The following is a 25015-nucleotide window of genomic DNA, read 5'->3' as shown; positions in this document are numbered from 1 at the left end:
TATTAAAAACTTAATAAACATGCAAAGAATTCCTATCAACTACTCACTCAAGAACATTGGCATTGAAAGTGTGACACAAAGAATGCGTTGGAAAGCAACTTTTTTCCTGAAAAAACAACCAGAATCAACATCAAATGACAAATTTGGCTTACCATCTAAGGCGTTTGCTCCACCAGTACCACAAATGAAAGCATTTGAGGAAGATTTATTAAAGCTCACATCAAACATTTCTTTTAGAAATGTTAACGACCCATTTTTAAATCAGATCAACGAAGATATGAAAAACATTCGGACATCGAACAACGTTCATGTTTTTGCGGATAAATCAACCAATGTTTACACGACCTCCATCGATAATTACAACAAATTACTTCAAGACAATGTTACTAAAACTTATAAAATCGCTGACGAGAACGTAACAGATAATATTAACGAAGAACTACAATCTATATCAAATAAACTTGGTATTAGCAACAGAATAGATATAATGGCACAAAGAAATTCGTACATAACTCTAAAAGACCACAAGGAAAACTTCGAAACAAATCCAAAATTCCGGCTAATCAACCCTACAAAACGGAACTCGGCAAAGTAAGCAAAGTAGTTTTAGACAAGATCAATAACAATATCCGCAATAGCATCAAGGTAAACCAATGGAAGAATTCATACTCCGTGATTGAATGGTATAACTCAATCGAGAATAAATCAAATTGTATATTCCTCACATTTGACATCGTCGAGTTTTATCCTTCTATAAGCCAACAACTTCTCGAAAAAGTAATACGATGGGCTAGGACAATTACAACCATAACGGAAGAACAAGAATCCATCATATACCACGCCCGCAAATCCCTTCTCTTCCACGGAAGCACTCCATGGGTAAAAAAGAACAATGATTCCATGTTTGATGTCACCATGGGTAGTTTTGATGGTGCAGAGATCTGTGACCTTGTTGGTCTTTATTTGCTCTACGACCTCGCCAAAAATTCGGTAACAGGTTCGTTGGTTTATATCGTGATGATGGTTTAGCAATCATACGAAGTAAAAGTGCAAGAATAGCGGAAGGTGAGAAAAGAAATGCATGAAATTTTCAAGATCATGGTCTAAGGATAACAGCAGAAATCAACCATCAAACAGTAAACTTTCTAGATATTACCATGAACTTGTCAGATAGTACATATGCACCTTATACGAAACCTACAATGTGCCTTTGTACATCAACCGAAATTCAAACCACCCGCCCGCAGTCATCAAGCAAGTGCCTAGATCCATCAATAAACGTATATCATCGCTTTCTGTCAACCATTCCGCGTTTGAATCAACCGCTCCCGTTTATAGAGAAGCATTAAACCGCAGTAATTACAAGGAACCATTTACATACCAACCTACAACCAATCCTAATAAACCGGTACCTCATCTCAAGCCAATACCACCCAGGCGACGAAACATCATTTGGTTCAATCCACCTTTTAGCAAGTCCGTGAAAACTAATGTCAGCAGAATCTTCCTAAATCTTATTGATAAACACTTCCCCTCTCCACACCCTCTTCATAAGATATTCAATAGAAACAACGTAAAGGTCAGTTATTGCGTGTATGGAAAACATCAAATCCACCATCTCTAACCACAACCACAAACTGTTGTCAAACGCTCCGCAAGCTTTAGATCAATGCAACTGTAAAAGTGTAAAAGAATGCCCACTCGAAGGAAAATGTTTGGTCAAAGCATTGTGTACAAAGCTGAAATAACATCGCAGAATAGCATACAGTAAAAACATACATAGGAAGACATCAAACACCTTTAAAGAGAGATATGGAACCACATTAAATCATTTAGGCACCTCCAATATTCATCGGAAACTGAACTATCAAAATATGTGTGGAAACTAAAGAATGCCTGCAAAGAATTTGCTATAAAATGGTCAATAATTAAGCGTGCACAAGCCTATACTCCGGGCGGAAAGCGTTGCAAGCTCTGCACAGAGGAAAAGCTTCAAATTATAAAGTCAAAGTCGGAAAATCTCCTGAACAAACGAAATGAGCTTTTCTCGAAATGCTGTCACAGAAACAAATTCAGCGCGTGGAATTTTAAACGCAAGAAGACCGCGTCAGCAACCAGAACGCGAACCAAACAAACCCGTTAGAGCTTAGAGAGTAGTATCTCAATCGCTTGAAAATCGCATTAGCGTGAAACTCTGAGTAGCGATTTGTAAATATTATTAAGCAATAAATAAATATATATATATATATATATATATATATATATATATATATATTATGACTTCTCTGGAAAAACTACAACTCAACATTGAATAAATTATATTCACCTATAATATATTTATATATATATTATATATATTAAATATATATATATATAATTATCAGGCTAATGACAGGTCTAGTTGCTATTATCTATATATACATCTTGATATAAGGTTTCAGGTTACGTGTCTACATAGAGCGTTTGTTCAGCAGTGATTTAGTTTTGCGTTTCATTATGTATAGCTTCTCTTCAAGGCAGAGGTTGCATCTTCTGTTCTGTGAACTCTTCGTTACAGTTAATTCTTTGTATATATATATATATATATATATATATATATATATATAAAATAAACAATTTCGATTTACAAGGAAAATTGATAGGAAATCAAACATAAAAAACATTGTTATATACCACAGGTTAAAGTCGAGTATTTTGCCGTCTGATTGGATGAAACAGTGGCACGAACACTTGTGAATGTTAGTGTGTTAAAGTTGCTACTGGTAACAGGAAATATTAACGTTCTTGAGTGTGGACCTAGATCTTGTATACAGACATTTGTAATTTGAAAAAAAAAACTACTTTTGCTAAACTAATTTGTCCTTTGACATATGGTATATAACAAAACACTACTTATTGACTGCTTCCTTCCTAAAAGTGTGATCTCTCGAATTGGTAGTCTCAGGATCGCAAAACACACCCTCTGGCCCAGTAAAATATGTGTAAATTGTACAACTTATATAATCAGTTTTTACAATACTCATGTAGAAACTTTGAGTCCCTTGTCCAAGAGTACTTGTTTACTACTTTGAGGAAGGTGGGATAGTGTCCTTGCGGACACTTCAATGTTTTGAAAACTAAAATTTTGATTATATATACTCTTTCAAACAAGAGGTTAAATAGTGGAGGTAGACATTCCCTTGATATTTGATTACTCTGCCATTCTTGTCTGTTCTCTCACGGCTACCAACTGTCTTGACTAAGACAACATCATTTCTTCCAAAAGCCCTTCTACACTGTTCGCACCTTTGTACACTTTTGGGACACATCTTGTTATAATCTCGGTGAACTAGATCATAATTGTTAAGAGGCGCTCTGTCTGGGTCAAGCATGTTGATTTGCTCTCTTGTACTCTCACAGTTAGAATCAGCATTCTTTGGCCCAACCTAGTCAGAAAAACTGATATCATCAAATATGTAGTACTGGTAATCCTCCCTGTGAGGAATACCACTGGGAGGAGAGAACTATAAGTTATTTGCAGGGTAAAAAGATGTTTGCTACCTAACAGTATGTAATTTGTATGTAGTATGTATAAAGTGATTTCCTACCTGCCGTGTTTGTCCTGATGGTTTTTGCAACCTCAATGGAGAGACCATCTTGGTAGGTGGTTCGGTATCGTCAGCTAATGACTGTGTTACTGTATGTATTTCTGCTCGTGTTATGAAGAGCTGTGGTTCTGGGAGCTCTGTCCTTTGTCTCTTGTTGGTAGGGGTACATTTCAGGCCAGCTGAGGTTGGCTTTTTGTAGGTGTCAGAGGACAGTGGTGTAAACGCTCGAAATGCTTTCACGTGTTGCCTCTGGTGCTCAGGGCCCCACCTATTCAATCTGAGAGGATCCACACGAAATCTTTCATACCCCAGAGCAAGGCGGAACTTTCCAAGACCTCTTAATGCTCTCTCTTCTTCTATGTAGTACTCATTAACCCATGTATGTAGGACCTTGGCAACCGCATTTAGCTCTTTGGGGATATCTTCTTCTTTTAACTTCTTTTTATGGAGTTTGTGCTTGAGTTCAAGGCCATTTGTAGTAAATCGACCTTATATACCAAGACTATGTCTAGATGACATCACCAAGTACTCTATGAACAGCATGTTTGAAGCTTGCTAGTTTTGCATCAAAATCATCCTTGTCTTCTGCATCAGCCATCCATCTTGCAAAAAAACTTCATCCTGGCATCCATAAATATCAGCTAGGATCTTTGATTGGGTATTCTGATTGCAGCCAAGTGTTTTTAACTTGTGAAGATCCCTTTCCTGCATGTGATGGGTGCACCAAAGCTTATCAGCATCTTTAAATATGTCAGTCTTTCCATTGGATAGAGCCTTATCAAGATTGGTGCCAATTTTCTTTATGCTAGAAAGTTCTGGCTTTTGTATGACAAGCTCGCCAGCAAACCTTCTATAACATTCTTGCGTTTTGTGAAAGTGGAAAAAATTTGGACCTGGGAATTGTGGATGTTTGCCTTTTGCATTTAGCAAAGCTTCATTGGTAAATGATGTATCTGTTAGCCACAAATTATCAACCAATTCGAAGGTTGTATCAACTTGCAATACAGAGTTTCTAATCACACAGAAACGATGTAAATCTTCAAGCATGTAAGGGGCTGAGTTGACTGAACATATTCTTCTTTTGTGAAGACAACAGGAGTTGACCAGAGGATTTGCTTTTTAGTGATGCTATAAGCTGTTGTGTCTCACTTTCTCTCCACTACATCAATCTGCCCTGGTTGTCATCAGGATTTGCAATTCTCAACGAATTTTGGGCCAGATATGGTCTCGCTTACAGTTATTCTTTCTACTTTTGATAAGTTATTACACTTGATCTGCTGCAAACCAGATGCAGCTGTTTGTCACTCGAGAAGAGAGAAGGATCTTTGCGATAGTATTCGCTGGATTCGTGTGAATGTTGGGTTGTGTTTACTCTGATGGTATTGTCTTGACAGCTCATACACCTCGATCTCTGGGACATTCTTGCGTTTGTAGCTGCTACCACAGTGTTCGATCATTCATACCACCATTTTCATTCTTATGAGCCGTGCGTGCTCCATCTTCCCCATACCAATAGGTTTGCTTCGGTTTTCCTTTTGATATATAAGAACCATTATCATCTGCTTTGGCTGACTCAATGCTGACACTTCTTGTATCTATGTACATTTTGTTTTCTCTATCCCTTGGCTTGTGTTTTAGGTCTAGCTCCTCTGGGTTTTGTACAGATGTTTAATATTGTCAGGTGGTTGTCTGAATTGATGTTCTTGGAGTCTTCACTAATGTTCTCAGTGTTAAAACTGGTGCCCTCTGACTCTTGTTTACTGCAAAACAGACATTTTCATCACCATTATTGTATATTACTGCAATATAGCTGGTCATCTTGTGTGCTCTTACTAAATAGGTAGCTTTTCCTTTTTCTTTCAGCAGGATAAATTGAATAGTTCTTAACTATACAGTAGATGGCAGTGTTTATGATAATAACTATAATATTGTTAAAATCTTAAAACTGATTACTAACCATGAGGTGTGAGTGTCTGTATCTGTTATATCAACTACTATCTCTGGCTTTTTATCCTAGAAAGAAAAATGGATGTTATGGATGTTAATGGATGATAAACAAGATTGAATAAAAACATTTTTATTTTATATACATAAAATTGTGAAAAATTTTCTAGGAAACGGGTGATGGTGTGGTGGTTCTTCACTGTCTTTTCAGGCTGCTCAAGCTAAGGACTGGACCATTAGAGGGGGTGGAAATATTTTTAGATATATATATTTTCATGGCTCTGCCTGTGCATGACTTATTTTGTGGGAGTGATAGGGTTATGCACTATATATAAAGTTGGTACAGAGAAATCCTGAAAGAAATTGGAGGTAAACTTTCCATTTGAGTAACATGCAGGAGAGAGAAAACCAGAACATTTTTAACTGCACAAGTAAAATGTATTTGAACAACAACAATGCATTTTTAATTTTACAACATGTCAAGCTGGTTAAGATGCAGTTACTCTGGCACAACAAAAACATGTCTCACCACTTCTCCCTGAATTTTTTTCATAAACATCAGCTGAAGCTAAACTGCTCCAGCTGATGTACTGTACTTGCTGAACTAATCGCATTACATGAGTACATATAAACCAAAAGTTGTAGCATCATGGAAAAAAAAGCAGTACAAAAAGATAAGAGCTCGTGGATAGGTCTGTTATTGATGGTTCAGGTGTGAAAAATATGGAAGTTAAAAAGAAAAAACAGATAATAACCCATTATTCCTTGGCACATAATTAGTCATTACCACTCAAAGCACATAAAAAATATTTGTTATTATATTGCATCTATACCCAGACTGACTTCATTCACATGAAACTCTAATAGAGATTGCCATTCCTTTGTAGGAGGCTGGGTTTTACATTTTTTTTAATGGTAAATCCCTAAAGGCAGCCCTGCATAGTGCATGTTTTTGTCTTTACTACACAAAGTAAACAAATAAAAACAAAAACAAATACCTCATGGGAATAGGCCATTCCATTTTTATCCCAGGACTCCCTATGGAGAACTTTGGTTCAGCTCCCCATCCTACCTATTGGAAATGTATTTGAGACCCCAATGTTCCAACAGGTAACTGTAATAGAGGCCCTGTGTCTCATTGGATTTGATGCTTCCCTCCTTGCCACCCTTAGGAAATTAGGCTTATATCCCATTGGATTTAAAACTTAAACCCAATCAGCCCCCATTGGAATTTGCAATAATGGCCTGTGTGGCCTATAAGATTTATGATGCCCAAAGCCCCTGTATCTCATAGGTTTGTTTAGTATTAATACATGTTATCCCCTCCCCCCATTGGAAATATTATATGTTAACCTTCCCCCCTCATTGGAAGTAATTATAGTCAGCCACCTCCCCTGTTAAAAATAACACACCTCATTGGAAATGAGCATGGCAATCCCTACCTCCCACTGGAATTTTCAAACTTAAATGGAATTTCAATAGACCATACCCATTATGACGTTTCATGCCGTAATTTAACTTCTAAGAGGAGGATGCTTTTCAAGCTTTTTCTGGCCTTTTAACAGGGAAGCTAGCAAAGCATTCTGGTCTTAGTAATTAAATTATGCCATGAAACGTTATAATGGGTATCATCTATTGGAATTCCTAATTGGATCCTATTGGTAATTGGCCTATGACCCTATTGGATCCAATAGGAATTCCCATAGGAATTGGATTGTGAATCAATGATTGTAAAAGTCCTATAGGGATTCCTAAATGAAAGTCAAATTGCTATAGAAATTCTTATAGAATCCTATTGGGAATTTTTTAAGGGGGCTTCCATGGGAAGTCCCAGAATAAAAAATGAATGCAAGAAAAGATAAGATAAGATAAGGAATGAAAACCCTCAAGACAACTGGTTTGGGCAATAGGGGATGCTTTCTTGATTCCCTTTACCAGCAATTTGCTAGTTAAGGCTTTACATACCTTTTCGCATGCTGCCGTATCTGCAAAATGCATATATATATATATATATAATTATATATATATATATATTAGATATATATAGATATATAGATATATAGATATATAGATATATAGATATATAGATATATAGATATATAGATGTATAGATGTATAGATGTATAGATGTATAGATATATAGATATATATATATATATATATATATATATAATATATATATAAATATATATATATATATATATATATATATATAGATATATATATATATATATATATATATAGATATAGATATACAGGGTGTATCAAAAAAAATGTCCCAAATGTAAAATTTCCGTTTTTCAGGATATTTTGCAGAATTTGGCAATTTTTTGTGTTCCTAGAGATAGTTAAGACTTATCTGGTATACCTAGGCCAAGTTTGGTTTTTCATTAACAAAATTATGTTACCGGGGGGTGGTTCCTTTCCACTGATATTGAGAGGGCTTGCGCGCAAAATGTGAAGCTGAAATTGAGATATTATTTAGCTGTCTAAAAGTAGGAAAGCTTTTAATAAACTGTCAAAGTTTCAGGAAAAATAATGCAAACTGGGAGCAACGCGCGACCCCTAAAAGTGACAAATATTTCATTGCGCGCAGTGGATTTAATGCATGGTTGATTTTAGCGTGACCGATCTCATGCAAGGCTGTGCAAATGAATAAATTAAAGCGAGAAACTGAACAAGAAGACGAAGCGATTTAATAACAAGATTTTTATTCTTGATGTTAATCCTCAACATTTCTACCATTTCTTTCTAAGCAAACTGCGGCTCGTCTGAGCATGGTAAACACTGAACGGCGAACCACATTTGTCTGTCCTGCCTCAAATTATCCATTTCGTTTGAAATTCTTTTTTGCAAATCGCCTACGCTACCACCGGCAAATCTAGGCGAATGGACAGACAAATGGTTCGCTGTTCAGTGTTTAGTATGCTCAGACAAGCCGCAGTTTCCTTAGAATGAAATGGTGGACATGCTGAGGATTAACATCACAAATAAATCGCTTTGTTTTTGTGTTCAGTTTCTCGCTTTAATTTATTCATTTGCCCACATTGTATGAGATCGGTCACGCTAAAATCAACGATGCATTTAATCCACTGCGCGCAATGAAATATTTGTCATCTTTAGGGGTCGCGCGTTGCTCCCAGTATGCATTATTTTTCCTAAAACTTTGACAGTTTATTAAAAAGCTTTCCTACTTTTAGACAGCTAAATAATATCTCAATTTCAGCTTCACATTTTCGCGCGCAAGCCCTCTCAATATCAGTGGAAAGGAACCACCCCCCCGGTAACATAATTTTGTTACTGAAAAACCAAACTTGGCCTAGGTATACCAGATAAGTCTTAACTATCTCTAGGAACACAAAAATTTGCCAAATTCTGCAAAACGGAATTTTTACATTTGGGACATTTTTTTTGATACACCCTGTATAGATATATATAGATATAGATATATAGATATAGATATATATATATATATATATATATATATATATATATATATATAGATATATATATATATATATATATAGATATATATATAGATAGATATATAGATAGATATATAGATAGATATATAGATAGATATAGATATATAGATAGATATAGATATAGATATAGATATAGCTATAGATATAGATATAGATATAGATATAGATATAGATATAGATATAGATATAGATATAGATATAGATATAGATATAGATAATATATATTATATATATATATATAATATATATATATATATATATATATATATAGATATATATATATAGATATAGATATATATAATATATAAATATATATAATATATAATATATATATATATATAATATTATACATTATTGCACACACTTCAAGGGTATCAACGTGTGATGTTGCTAGAGACTGCCATCCTTGTAATTGTACCTTCATCTAGCCAACATCTATCTGATATAACATCTGCATGAGCACATTTATTGAATATACCATTTGGAAGATTTGAGTGCTTGTTCACTATACGTGATAAGAACAATTCGAACTTAGCCCAAATCAATTCTACATCGCCAGATGGGGTGGATGTTGCACTCCACATCATATGGTTTTCACATGGCCTTATCGAGTCAGTGATATGCTCACACTCTTTTTCCTTGCCAATCTTTGTTAAAACTTTGTGTGTTTCTAAAAAAAAGGTGGATTTTGCTTACGGGACAACTTATAAGGAACGAGATGCGTGTTCTGGCATTAACTCAGGCGCACGTGCCAGTAGTGATACCCCCCACTTCAGGGACGGAAGTAATTAGTATGCAAAGGCATGTTGAAAGTAATTAGTATGCAAAGGCATGTTGAAAGTAATTAGTATGCAAAGGCCTGGTGCATCATTATGTATTCATGACTTGCCTTGCTCCTTTAAGACCTTAACGCTAATTAATTATTCAACCCGATTCGCATCCGACAATCACCCGAAGATTATGTCACTGATTAAGTATTCATAACAACTTGGAGTTAATTTATTCCAGTCGCAAACAACTAGAGTTTTTTAGATATTTATCACTTTCAAATACAAAATGCTAGGATGGCCGAGTTGGTAAAGGCGTTAGACTTAGGATCTAATGTGCGTTGCACTTCGTGGGTTCGATTCCTACTCCTAGCACCATACTTTTTGTATGTTTACCCCCAAGTTGATTGCCAGTCGCAATCGCAAACATTCCAGTCGCAAACAACTAGAGTTTTTTTAGATATTTATCACTTTCAAATACAAAATGCTAGGATGGCCGAGTTGGTAAAGGCGTTAGACTTAAGATCTAATGTGCGTTGCACTTCGTGGGTTCGATTCCTACTCCTAGCACTATGCTTTTTTGATGTTTGCAATCATTAAATTTTGATAGAATTGCAGTTTACTTGTGATCCTTGAATTCTATGTGCAATACTTTCCTTTTGTATGCATTCTGATTCATGTTGAAAAATATCAATTCGTTTATTTCTTTTGTAAATTTGGTGGTTCTTAAAAGAACCGTTTTGAGTTTTATTCTTTAAATCTGCTTCTCCAGCCAGACCGAGAATGCCTCTACTTCAACTTTGGCGCAGTGATGATACGCGTCGGGCACAAGGTGATTACCGCATGTCTCTAACCACCCCAGATCATCGAACAGCTTTTCAGCTTTAGGGCAGCCAAAGCATTCCAAATTTACGGCTGGGATACCTAAACTCGACAGCAAGTCTTTCTCGTAATGCCCACCCTTGTAAGCAATTGTAGAGGATGAATCCACGCGTACTTTACGGTAGAAATCCTCTACAATTACCTCCAAGTTCGATATTTGAAATGCTCTGGTGCCCCGCGGCACTCCAAACGGTAGCTTGTGTATGTTCTTTTGAACATAACTGCATGTTCTTCTTTCTTTTTCACTGAGCGAACCCCATCGTGCACCAATGTCAAAGAAGAACGACTTTGCTTCGGCTTTTCCCACTTCAATAATTCCCAGCTCTTTACACAAAAAACGCCTCTGTGACTCCAAGTAAAAGCCATCCATATCCATGACCGCAACGATGTTTCTTGCCTGCATCCTGACTGACTAGCTGTTTGAAGCGTATTGCAATTCACCCAGCTTTATATCGAGACACAATGCTAACATTACTACGATTTTCTCAAAGCGAGTGGGTGCTATAGGCGGGAATTAGTAATTGCACGCGGTAGGACAATGACAAGAGTCTATTAAAGGTAAATTAATTCCAGCGGCATTTGGCGGGACAGCTAAATGAGTAGGTGTTAGGCTGCAGGACAGTCGAACAAAGGGTCATTAAAGCGGGTAAGTTCAGGCGGTACATTTTAGCGGTAAAGTTCAGACAGCCGATCGCATTGAATAGAAAGTTTAGCGTGGTGTCTCGTTATTCCTTAACTGTTTTCAGTGTGTGTAACACAATTTTCCTCCTGTTAGCAAATATTGCAGTCGTTGTGCGATTTTCTTTGACGAATTTAGTGAAACATTTGAAAGATGCCTCAATCTGTAAGTAAAAATGTTTTCTTAGTCTTTTAGTTGTTGTTGTCTTTTCTTTTAAGTTTTTTTTTTTTTCCTGAAAAATTTTACTCAATTTTTATGTGCTTTTTTACTCATGTTCTTCGTTCATATTTAATGATCCTTGAAATGATTCGTGAGTGCGAAACCGAAGCTGCTCTCGATATATTTCAAGAAGCGTTCGATCTCACTGACGAGGAAAAAGAAGCCGTTTTGCAACAGCGTATATCTATTTGGACACATAATGGGGCTATTGAATTTAGTCTGATCGACAACTGGTCCGATTCTCAGCGACTACGTTTTGCAAGCGATTGGGTCTACGATATTCAACAAAGAATAGTTTCTTGGAGGAACGCCATGGCCGAAGATACTCACCGCGAGATGACCGAGGCGCCAGATGGAGTTGACCCCGATATGTTGGTAAACTGGACTGACGAACAACGTCGTCTGTTTAACGAAGACTGGGTCAATGACGAGGGACTGTACGAGGAACTCGAACGAGTCAATATTTCTGACCATGAAGTAGGCGAAGAAGCCAATAACCAAGTGGGTGAAGGCAGCAAACGAAAGCAAGTCAGCGATGAAGTACCCTCGAAACGGCAAAGATCAGAGGAGTATTTCACTATCAAATCAGTGAAACAAGTCAACGTGCGCAAGTTCAATACGAGAGGTACTGACTAAATTCTTTAAAGAGTATCTATTTTGAAGTCATTCGTTCAATTTAATTAATGCATTGCATGAAGTGTATTTAATTATTTTTAAACAGTGCTTTTAGGTACTTATTTCTTTGTAGTATGTATGACATGTATCACGCTTTTAGGTATGGACTATACCGTAAAATTTAATCCCTTGAACGTTCACGGGATATCAAATGTCATGTCGACGTTGAACCGTGCATTTCGACAGTTATTTGATCGACTCACGACTGATATGGCACCCCACGACCAGGTTCGCTTGATTCTAAATTCGCACCAGCTGGATCGACCCATTTCCTTACCATTTATACAACAGGATCGTCTGACCCCAGAACGTTTCCTAGCTGCAGTCGAACGCGTCGTGCAATCCAATGACCAATTTACCTTGGATGACTCTGTCAACGTTAACTTGGTCCATGTGGAAATGCCCAACGGTGGAGGTAGAAAACGACGTGATGTTGTTAACCTTGAAAGTTTCCTAAGAAAAAAGGAATGCATCATTCAAATTAGGAACAAAGATGAACTCTGTTGTGCGCGCGCGATTGTGGTAGCCAAGGCAAAACTCGACAAAGACCCGCATTATGAGGCTATCCGAAAACCAAACCGACCGATGCAATCCCGCATTGCCCGCGAACTTCACGAGTCTGCTGGTGTTCCTCTGGGATCCTGTGGTATCGCGGAAATCAAGAAGTTCCAAGCCGCTCTCACTGGTTATCAAATCAACGTGATATCCAAGGAACATTTAAATGCCCTCGTCTACTCTGGCCCTGAAGCTGAAAAGCACCTATACTTGTACCATCATGACGACCATTACGACGTGATCACCAGTATGCCTGCCTTCCTCGCTCGTAAAAAGTATTGCCATAAATGCAAGAAAGGCTACGATAAAGTCACAGAACATCCGTGTGGCAATCTGTGCAAATTGTGTCACACGCAGAATTGTTTCGTCGTCGAGTGGAAATTTTGCAAAGACTGCAACAGGTTCTTTAAGAGCGAAGCGTGCTTCAACCGCCATAAAGATGACACAGGCCCTGCCAAATCCCTGTGCCATGCTTTGATTAAATGCAAAGAATGTCAACGCGTGGTTACTCGTGCCAGTCTTCGTGATCATCATTGTGGTTTAGTTCGATGCTCCACTTGTATGAAGTACGTCAAACCAGAGAACCACAAATGTTATCTTCAACCTGTGCAGGAGAAGAAGAAAAAACGAACAGCCGAGGAAAATCAACGGAATGAGCTGTTGGACAATGACGTAGCTGTAGAAAACGACGTTGAAGGGACCCAAACCTTGATGTTCTTCGACTTTGAATGTACTCAGGATGACGGCGAACACATCCCAAATCTTTGCGTGGTCCAGAACGAAAGCGGTGACGAAGTCGTGTTTTCTGGTCCTGATACGAAGAAAGAGTTCTGCGAGTGGATTTTTCAACACCAAAATACTAACACTACGTTTATCGCACATAATTTCCAGGCTTATGACGGATATTTCATTCTCCAACACCTCTACACGAATGCCATCACCCCGGAGAATATTACACGTGGCGCAAAAATCCTTTCGTTGCTTGTTCCTGAAATGAACATAAAGTTTATAGACTCTCTGTGCTTCATTCCTATGAGACTCGCGGATTTTCCGAAAACGTTTGGATTGACAGAGCTGCAGAAAGGATACTTCCCTCATTTGTTTAACCGTGCTGAAAACCAGGACTATGTTGGACCGTTACCAGACGCAAAGTTCTATGATCCTGATGGCATGTCATCTAATGATCGCGAGAAGTTCTTTACTTGGTACAACGATCAAGTTGAGCGTCAATACGAGTTTGACTTTCAAGCCGAAATCCTTCGCTACTGTCGGTCGGATGTGGACATCTTACGTCGTTGTTGTCTTGAGTTTCGCGATCTTTTCCGCCAAGTCACAGACGTTGATCCCTTCGCCTCCTGTCTGACGATCGCTTCAGCCTGTAACCTGGTTTTCCGGAAGATGTTCTTGCAAGAGAACACTATCGCCATCATTCCGCCTTGTGGGTACAAGCCCGAGCAGAAGCAATCAGTAATCGCCTTAAAGATGCTGGCCTGGATTGCTGAACGCGATAACGTCTTAATTCGCCACGCCCGAAACAATGGAGAACAGCGGATTGGTAAGTACCTCGTCGATGGATTCAACGTTGAGACGAACACTGTTTGGGAGATCCAAGGATGTCTGTGGCATGGATGCGAAAGGTGTTATACCAGAGACACATTGAATCCCGTGACCCATATGACAATGCAAGATCTTAGGCAGCGAACCTTGGAGAAAATACAGTTCCTAAAGGAAAACGGATACAACGTCGTAGAGATTTGGACCTGTGACATTGAGCGCCAGCTAGCCACCGAAGCCGAGATGAGGGATTTCTTCGGAAAATTGGAAGTATCTGAGCCTTTGGAACCACGACAAGCTTTCTTTGGTGGTCGCACAAATGCCACACGTCTTTACTTTGACGTCAAACCAGAAGAGAAGATCCATTACGTTGATTTTTGCAGTCTCTACCCCTGGTATGTGTCTTGTTAAAAAACTTTATTTAAACTCAAGGGTGCTTATCCCTAACCTTGTTAAGCAATTTTCTTTTTTAGGTGCAACAAGTACGGAGAATATCCACTTGGCCATCCTCATATCATCACCGAGAACTTTGCACCAATCAACCAGTACTTTGGTTTGGTGAAATGTTCCGTTCTCCCTCCTCGTGCCCTATATCATCCCGTGCTGCCTTACCGCACTCAAGGTAAGCTCATGTTCCCACTGTGTCGTACCTGTGCCGACACCCTGCAACAGGAACCTTGCCACCACAACGACGCTGAGCGCACACTTCACGGAACATGGGTGACACTTGAGCTCGGGAAAGCACTGGAAAAAGGCTATAGATTGGTAAAAATCAACGAAGTGTGGCATTTCCAAGAGCACACCGATGGGCTCTTTAAAGATTACATTGACACATTTCTTAAAATTAAGCAAGAGGTAAGACTTAACTGATGTTTACCGTTTTGAAGTTCCAATGCCTTATTATTCTTTTCTCTTTTCCAGGCGAGTGGATTTCCAGCAGACTGCAATACAGAGGAAAGGAAAGCTCAGTATATTGCCGACTACGCAGAAAAGGAAGGCATTCAGCTGGATTCAAGAAAAATTGTGAAGAATCCCGGTCTGAGGGCGTTAGCAAAGCTCATGTTGAACTCTTTTTGGGGTAGGCGTATTCACACACAAGTCAAGTAATAGTATGTGTTTCTTCTAGGGAAATGTAGTAAATGTTTGTATGTTGAAAACGTATCGTCTCTTGTTATAGGAAAATTTGCGCAACGACCCAACATGACCAAGGTCAAAATCATTTCTGATCCCGCCGAATACTTTGACCTCCTCTCCAGCGACAAAATTAACGTCACGGATGCAAACTTCATCAATAATGACCTCATCGAAGTCCATTTTGAGAACGTAGAGGAATTCGTAGAGGCCGACGGAAAGACAAATGTAGTCATTGCTGCCTTCACCACAGCCCACGCCCGCCTGAAGCTTTATGGTGTCCTGGAGCAGTTAGATCGGCGTGTCTTGTATTTCGACACAGACTCGGTGATCTACGTGTCCAAAGACGGCGAGTGGGAACCACCCACAGGATCTTACCTTGGCGAGCTTACTGATGAGCTGGATGGATCTCACATTACCACCTTTGTGTCAGGAGGTCCTAAGAACTACGCCTATCAAACAAACACGGGTGTGACCGTATGCAAGGTTCGAGGAATCACCCTGAACTACAGGACCCAACAACGCGTCAATTTTGATGTTATTTCCGAGATGGTGAGAGGCGTTGGACCTCATAATATAACCGTCGACATCCCATACAAAATTGTAAGAAATAAGACGGGGAAAGAAATAATCACCGGGAGCGAGAAAAAGGACTACAGGATTGTATATAACAAACGTGTTATTGTAAATAATTTTGATACTTTGCCTTATGGTTTTTAACTTTGCGTATTTTTAATTTTGTATGTAAATAGGAGAATTGGAATTATATCGATCTTAACATCACTTGAGATAATTTGTGATTCTGGGGTGAGAGCCACTGATGGGTAATGTCACAGTTTCGGGCCAGGAGGCCACAAAAAAGGCCCGCTAAGGCCCTGCGGGCCATATTCGCACAATAACAGATATGAAACAAGGCCACAAGGCCGTATGAAAGGCCCTACGGGCCATTTTATTAAAAGGTAGAAGTTTTTCGATTTGTGAGTCATTTCCAGCATGCCTCGAAAGCGTAAGGACTGTCCGATTTGTGGTAGACAAGCTATAAAAAGATTAGCTAATCATTTATGTGATGTTCATGAACTTTCCGTTGAACAAAGGCACCCATACCTCATTCGTGCTAAAGCTACACCACTGGATTTAGAAACAGTTCTGAATGATTTTTATAAACTGATTAGTAGCACTAAAAAGCGGTCAAAATAGTTTAAATAGTTTGGGAAAGTATTTCAGACCTCATTTTCAACATGTATTCTATACAGTTAACACATCCATTCGGTCTCTTGGTCTCTGGTAGTACAAAGTCGGGCAAAACTACGTTTGTGAAAAAACTTTTGAGTTATGCTGATGTCATGATAGACAAACCTCCAGAAAACATTGTGTATTTTTATTCTGAATATCAGGAAACATTTGGAGAAATTCACAATATAGTGCCTAGAATAAAATTTATACAAGGCATACCTGACGATATACTAGATAGTATTAATCAGGAAACACGCAATTTATATGTCATTGACGATATGATGGGCGAAAAAGACGGAGTGATTTCAAAATTATTTACGAAAAAATCACACCACGGTAATCTGAGTGTAATTTATATCGTGCAAAATTTGTTTCAACATGGAAAAGAACACCGAACCATTTCATTGAATGCCAGTTATTTGTGTCTTACCAAAAACGTCCGCGATGCCAGTCAAATTATACATTTAGCCAAGCAGATATATCCCAGTCAAACGAAATTCTTTCAACAAGCTTTTCAATTAGCGACGAAAGAAGCCTATTCATATTTATTTGTCGATTTGACACCGACTTGTCCTGATGAAATTCGATTACGATCCGGTATCTTTCCACCAGACACTCATTATGTCTATCAACCAAGAGTATAAACGTAGGATGTGCTTGTGGATCTGGCTCATTTGACCATGTCTGCTTGCATGAAAAGGAACTCCGAACTTCTGAAAGTATTAGCCAAGTGTAAACCCAAACTGAGAAAAGCTATTTTAAAAGCAACCGAAGACGATCTACTGGAAGCTATAAGACAGTGTCTTTTGAACGTGTGGTTTGATACAATTAAACTGAAACCAAAAACAGCGAAAAAAATTGCACCGCACTCCAAACATATAAAGTTTGCGGCTGACAAACGAAATCCTATTGCAAAAAGAAGAGCACGTCTTGTCCAGAAAGGGGAGGGCTTCCTACCATTTCTACTCACTTCTGTTTTGGGACAGTTGGCTAACTTTCTATAAATGGAACACGTCAAAAGATTGGTCCTTGTACCCGAACATATGGCTGAACAACGAAAGAAACCTTTCGTACCACCTTTGACTGCACAAGTAGGTGAAATTGACTCCAAGATGCAAGAGCTACTTCAACGCCAAGACATGCCCGTTGATGAGAGAGCGAAATTGTACGATCAGTCCCTACAACGTTACTTAAATTTTTACGACAAACGTATGAGTAAACCTATTAGAGTGACTAACGTCGAACCTTCAGTGACTGAAGATAAAGAAGAAAAAATGCCAGAGATAAAGGATGATGACGAGATTGAATCAGACATACTGGATAGTGTTCCAGCTACAATGAAATCTAGAGCACGTCAGTTGGTGAAGAAACTTAAAGCAAACAAAGATGTCGTTGGATGGAATGAACAAGGTCAAATGATGTTCAAAGGAAGATCAGTACCCGGAACAAATATCGTCGATTTGGTCAACGATTCATTGCGTCAGAGGAAAAACTTTAATCCACAAGGTTGGGAGTTATTTTCGAAGGCGTTGGGACATTTAAACGTACCCGAAGGCGTTATCAGAAACGAAAATCGCTTAGGACTTGTTCGCGAATATAAAACTAAAGGACTTTCTGATCATGTCCCCCAGCCCTCACCCGAACCACATCTTACCCCGATGCAGCAAAAACGAAAAAAACAGCGTAAAGTCATAAACAGTAGTCCATATAAATGGTTAAAATAATTTATTTCTTTGTAAATATATATGTTTTTTACAATAAATGTATTTTTAAACTAACATTATTTGTATTTATTCACACCACTTTTGTATAAAGTCACGTACAAGCATGTCGTTCCATTCTTTGTTCTCCGTAAACATGTTTGCAATGGTTGACATTGGAACATGCCTACAGCGATGCAAAGCAAAGAATAACGTATACTGCCACACACGCCGAGTTGGGTGCTTGCAAAACCCTCGTGTTCCAACTAAATGTACTGCAATGTTTCTCCAAAAACCGTGTAAAGTGTTGACTGTAGAATCCTGGCGCTTTCGCGTACGAGTCCCAAAACTCTCCTCTCCCATCTTCTGAGACAAACAGGGCACACCAGTGACTTCCGGGTTTGTTACTCGGATCAGTGTTGACTACAAAACCTTTTGGTCTTTTTCTTACTAGCCCAGGTAAACGATCTGATGGTAAAACGTCTGTAAATACAGTCTTTGTAAACGAGTCACTTTTTAATATTCAAAATCTGCAGCGTATTCATGTTCAGTTAGTGAAGTCACACAGTACGTTCCTGTTCGCGTCAATTTCGATAAGACTTTGAAATTCACCAAGCACCACAATATTTATAGCCGCCTCCAAGGCCGTTCCAAACTGACATTCGATCGAGACATTTCCGTTTCTAATTGGTTGTGCATGATCACCAAGGCACAGGTCTGGAGTGAGATCGAACACAAATAGTGTAAAACCGTCTGCATATTCTTCACGAGTTATACCATTGCCCTGATTTTCAAACATTTTATGTGTCCCAGCGTACAGTGTTTGGAACGCTGAAATGTAGTTACTTCCTCTTGCACTCGCAAATTTTAGTTGAAATGATTTTCCAGGTAGGTTTTCACCGTTTACATTCAGCCCAAAATTTGTGATGTCGTAGTTCTTGAAGTTGAACGGATTCTTTGCATAACTACCATTGAACGCATCTGCATCGACCATACCAATAACGACACGGCTTGGTAGAATACCTTGAAATATATTGGGTTGATTTCCCAACATGTTTCCTCGGGGGGCAGTGACAACTTTACATTCGACGCGATTGATCGGATATTTGGCCGTCGTATGCTGTAGGGCTTGGGAATGGTTTATTATTACACTTGGCGATACGTTGACGCGTCGCACGCGAAATACACATTCTTCAATAACTACTTTGAAACCTGGGTCCTCAGCAGATGAGACTAGACAAAATGGGTTTCGTGATCTAACCAGTTTAATCTTTATTGGAACAGCTCCGAGAATATAGCGCTCTTGTGCGAATAGATCCGAATGTAGTCTCCCTTCCACAGCAACAGATCTACTCCCACGAGTATGTGTATGACGTTCTTTTAGACCTGTATTCACATCTGCTTGCGCAAGCGGGTTAACATTGTCCATTTTTCCCGAACTATCTTTGTAAAATAAAGCAGATGTGAGATGAGAATCCTTGGCATCCTTGCTAAAGTTCAGGATAGTTTCCATATAAGCTCGGTAAGGATAGGCCGTACTGGACGGGGTTACCAATTTGTTTAGGAACACTTCTACTTGTGAGAACAGTGCATGCATCCATAGGTTCACAGGACCGACCTGGACATCTTGAGCAACGTTTGCACCGTCTGGCATAGTAATCTTTGCTTTAACGTGTAGGTAACTGTTTGCTAAATCGATATAAACTCCGGAGTTTGCTGCGCAAAGGAATTCAATTGTGTCAGAGGCTGTTATGCTTGTGACAGGATCAATATCCTCCCAAAATCCCTTTTCCATTTCTACTTGCGTCGGTGGTACAGAAAATAATTCAAGTTCAGATTTGGAGCACATACAAGAGTCTTTATGAATTGTTTCAACGACTTGAGCCATGCCACTTTGGTTTATAGTTATCAAGAGATGTTTTCTGCTTCTTGGCTCGAGAAGAAATGATAGGTTTAGCTTGTGCTGATCTTTTTAAACCTTTTTTCTGTCCACTACCAGTCATCAATTTCTTGACAGCTTTATCGGCGACATCAGTGACAGCTTGTTTCCCACGGGCTTTTATTGACTTCGAAATATTCTTTCCTTGAAGTACATCCTGACCTACTTCTGTCGCTGCTTGTAGTGCCCTTTTACCCGCCGCTTTTGCCCCTTGCTTGAAAAGCGGAATAGCAAACCTCGCAATGCTCTTGAAAATTCCACCAATACCATAACCCCTTTGCATACGTGCACCACGAAATCCCGCAATATTACCACCTCGTTGATTATTTAAATAATGTTCTTTTAGTAGTTTTTGATCAACAACTAGTCTTCCCCGCATCTTCAAATAAAGTACTGTGATCGCTTTTGTCTAAAGTGAAGTGTCACGATCGACTTTCCAAACTCAAATGAGACATTTTCGTTGCGGTCGTTCTTTATATTGACTTCAACCGTTTCAAAAGAGTTCACTTTCACAGGAACGTATTGTAAATTCCGAAAACTGGCGTGAACGGTCTTTCCATAGTCGCCTTCGATATTAACAATTCTTAAAAGTGGAACTTTAACATCGCCTACAAACTGCGCATCTACAATGTCCGTATAGATATACATTGAAGAAAATCCGGCATTTATATCCGCTACAAAAGGGCTTGTTGTTTTCTTTTTGATCACGATGTCTTCGCCAAACCCCAGCGTCGCAGCTATGTCACCAGTCATCCACACCCAAGTGCCGTGTTTAACATCAACGCTTACTTTGCGAGTGTTACGATTATAAGCGAATTTTATTTTTGTTTGACCTTCCTTATTCAGGGCTGCATTCATCGCTTTAACAAGGTCTGCGACGGTTGCAAAATGTGTGTCCTTTAACACCCCAGTTTCATGCTTGTCCACATGATAAATAAATGACTGTTGCACTCCCTGTCTTAGTGTACTCCATGTGTGTGGGTAATGAAGTCCGGCCAGCGCGACCTCCCACTGCCCGGGTAGAACGATCATTTCAGCTAATTTTACGCGAAAATTTGCAATGGTATTATTTGGAAAATACCTCATAGAACTATTACTCGGCAGGGTGAGATAAAACTGTGTTGTCATGATGAATACTTGGACACAAATGATTTTGGGTTCAATGATATTTTATTTATATATCTTTTACACTTTCTGCTGGCACCCATGAATTAAACTTCTCCGGGTACCCTTGCCATTTTACATAATATTCCTTACGTTTATTACGTATACGTGATCTAAGTATTTGTTCCACTCTATAAAAATCATTGTCTGTCTTATTGACTTTCTGCAATTCTTGTTCGTAGAATGTCCCGTCTAACTCATCGTTATCGTAGTCAGCAATTCTGTAGACTGGTGGTCGTCGAGGTATGCGTTTCGTTACAGTAAATACTTCCTCGGTCCAATTTGGTAGATAACCTTTCTTGAATGTTCTTCTTGCCTTGCTGATCCGAACCTGATCGCCAACATCAAACTTAAATCGAATGGGTTTTTCGGGCGCTTCGCCGTAAAGTTTTTGCCATACAGCGCTTTCGTTACTTTCGTTCACGTCCACTGGTCTCATGCCAATACTGCGATGCCTCGAGTGATTATAGGACTTAACCAATTTCTGGAGAACGTCCACGTACTTTAATGTGTTATTTGCTGTAAAGTATTTCCACATTTTTCCCTTAAGTGTACGATTGAATCTCTCTACGATTGATGCTTTCGTCTCATTTTGCGTTGTGAAGAACCGAATACCTTGTTTTTTTAAAAATGTTTGAAATTTTCGGTTGGTAAACTCCGTTCCTTTATCTGAGTGAAACGTTTCGGGTTTGCAATGCTTCTTAAGAACTTTCGCAAACGCACTGACCAAATTTTCACCCGTCTTTGTTTTTATCGGTTCAACCCACGCATACTTGCTAAGTACATCTATCACGGTTAAAATGTACTTGTAGTTATTATTGTACTTTGCTAAGGAGTCCATAATAACTAAATCTGCCTCCCACTCTTCGTCCATGGCTGCTACTATAACACGATTGCGCTTGAAACGAAATCGAACTGCTTGTGAAGAGTGTACGTATCTTGAGTTCTCAACCATGCTCGTATTTTATTCCGTGATATTTGATAATTGCCATCGTTTCTAACAGCACGATAAAGGGCGTCTACGCCGCCAAAACTTGCTGGACTTTCTGGGCTGTAATATAGGTTGCTCAGATACTTTTCGGCCATCAACGTCAGAAGCCTGAATTACAATACTGCCCCCGCAACAGGCGGAAATGCAACGTATTTTGCGAAAGAAATTTCTGATTGAGATTTCAGGGAGCGCTTTACCACAGCAAGTCATCCTCTCGCCACAAAGGTTTCAGCGAAGTGAATGTCCTGAGGTTTACAAACTGATATATAAAGCTAATAACGTACATGAAAATGTTAAAACAATCGCCCATTTTTTGCTTGGTTGTGCTTTTGGAACGCTTATATTCCCGAAAGACAAAATACAATACCTAACATTGCGCCGTATACATTTCTCGCTTTTGCAGTTTAAGTATACGCAAGCTAAATAGGCACAAAGTCGACCAAAGTTTGAAACATTTATTTCTTTGTACAGCTGTTCGTAATCACGACAATGACCTCGCAACATATCCCCATGGTTTAAAAGCATAGTGTCTACATGAAACTTTAAAGTTTCTTTATCGATTTGAACATGATTTTGCTGCAGCTCGTCAACAATCACGTCGAAACCATTCACTGTACACGACCAAGATCCAAATGAACACAGACAAGCAAGCAGCGTGATATTTATGCAATACATTTATTGAACTTTAAATTTGTACAGACGGCTGCGAAATTAAGGAAAAACGTTTATCTATATACACACATAGTTTCACTCTACACTATGCATTATGTTATGCAGTCTATTAAATGTTATGTTGAGGATTACTTAATAACAGTCTGTTTGTGCCTTCGTTGTCATCGGCAATTCTCCCATGTATTCAGCGTATGCATCGTGAGGATTTTCCCGTGCGCTGGAAAAGGTAAGGCCTGTTTCGGATACCATATACGTGTACAGGGCTGGATTACTCTGCAATAGGCCAACTCTCTGAATGTGAGGAAAGTGATCTTGGTTAAAAGGATTCTCTGGTACGATTTTCCATTCGAAGAAGCCACAAGATTTTTCGCTGTCGTTTGGGCAGCAGAAGAACAGACGGCCTTGATTTTCTCCCTCCTTTTTAACTTTCCGCACGCAACAGTTTAACCCGTGCTGGCACTTCGGTTTTGGGAGCTCTAATCTGTCACCCCATTGCCAAAAGTTACACGGATTTTTACGATCGCAGCAAACAAAGAACGGTCTCCCGAAGTTACGTTTACTTAGATCCTTCACAACTTTCATCTTGGTCGGTCTTTGGTGAGTATCACACAGCGGATGAATCGCGCCATTCGCCCTCCACATCATCATAGCCGTATCAAAGAGCGAACGATCTTGTTCAGGGCAAAAGAATTCACAACATTTAGGGTTGTTCTTGTTACAAACCCAAAACTTTCCTTTCTTGGTAGAGATTGCGGTCGCAGGCACTCCATGTAAGCACTCCATTGCAATGAATGTGTTTTCTCGGGCAAATTCTGTTCGATGTGCGATATTTATGTGCAAGCTACCCTTTGTTTAGAAGCGAACATGTTCAGGTTCGTCCAGTCATTAAAACCTATTACCAGTAATGTATGCATAAACGCGTTTGGACAAGGTCATTAACTGACAAAGGGTTCAGTCATTTAGTTAATTAATGCTCAATTAAAGACGTGCCGCTTGAACTTGCCCGCTTAATGGCTCCTTTTATTGTCCTACCGCGTGCAATTTTTAATTCCGCCTAACACCTACTCGTTTGAGAAAATCGGCTGAAGGAAATATTCAAGTTGTACGAATTAATGTTGGCAATTTGGTTGACAACCACGACAGCATGGCTTCAGATCAAGAGAGGTTTATATCATAGCTGCCCAGGTCAATTCGTCTTAAACAAGGTACAGTTATTCTAACGATATCGCTTGCTTAAAACTAATATCAATTAAACTACAATTCTACCAAATGACCGCAAACATACAAAAAGCATAGTGCTAGGAGTAGGATTCGAACCCACGAAGTGCAACGCACATTAGATCTTGAGTCTAACGCCTTTACCAACTCGGCCATCCTAGCATTTTGTATTTGAAAGTGATAAATATCTAAAAAACTCTAGTTGTTTGCGACTGGAATAAATTAACTCCAAGTTGTTATGAATACTTAATCAGTGACATAATCTTCGGGTGATTGTCGGATGCGAATCGGGTTGAATAATTAATTAGAGTTAAGGTCTTAAAGGAGCAAGGCAAGTCATGAATACATAATGATGCACCAGGCCTTTGCATACTAATTACTTTCAACATGCCTTTGCATATTAATTACTTCTGTCCCTGAAGTGGGGGGTATCACTACTCGTGCCAGTCTTCAATATAGAGCTTCTGAACATAAACAATACAGTTCATATTTGCATTTAGATGCCTTGCGAACCTAAATGTTTGATCGCAAAATTCAGAAGCACATCGTACTTTAAAAAGTATAGAAGTTCAATTGTTCAAAAATGTAAATAAACTGCATGATATATTTGCTTTGTCTTA

The 25015-nt window shown here is 39.0% G+C and overlaps 1 protein-coding gene, 3 non-coding genes and 1 pseudogene across 4 annotated transcripts; 2 read left to right on the top strand and 3 right to left on the bottom strand.

Moving 5' to 3' along the window:
* Positions 1–3019: 3019 nt before the first annotated feature.
* Positions 3020–5192, bottom strand: LOC114528334 (annotated as a pseudogene).
* Positions 5193–10074: 4882 nt separating this feature from the next.
* On the top strand, positions 10075–10158 carry Trnal-uag. Its single transcript has one exon. It is a non-coding gene; the product is annotated as a tRNA-Leu (tRNA).
* Positions 10159–10269: 111 nt separating this feature from the next.
* Trnal-uaa lies at positions 10270–10353 on the top strand. Its single transcript has one exon. It is a non-coding gene; the product is annotated as a tRNA-Leu (tRNA).
* An 8605-nt stretch (positions 10354–18958) lies between these two features.
* LOC114528333 (uncharacterized protein F54H12.2-like) lies at positions 18959–19465 on the bottom strand. Its single transcript, XM_028549960.1, has one exon. The coding sequence runs from the start codon at positions 19463–19465 to the stop codon at positions 18959–18961; it is 507 nt and encodes a 168-aa protein (XP_028405761.1).
* Positions 19466–24473: 5008 nt separating this feature from the next.
* Positions 24474–24557, bottom strand: Trnal-caa. The gene has a single exon. It is a non-coding gene; the product is annotated as a tRNA-Leu (tRNA).
* Between the last annotated feature and the right edge of the window lie 458 nt (positions 24558–25015).

This window comes from Dendronephthya gigantea, unplaced genomic scaffold, assembly GCF_004324835.1.
Source record: "Dendronephthya gigantea isolate DGI-Jeju-01 unplaced genomic scaffold, DenGig_1.0 000049F, whole genome shotgun sequence".
Classification (NCBI taxonomy): Eukaryota; Metazoa; Cnidaria; class Anthozoa; order Malacalcyonacea; family Nephtheidae; genus Dendronephthya; species Dendronephthya gigantea.
The sequence above is the reverse complement of the archived record's forward strand: the minus strand, read 5'-3'. Positions and strand labels throughout refer to the sequence as shown.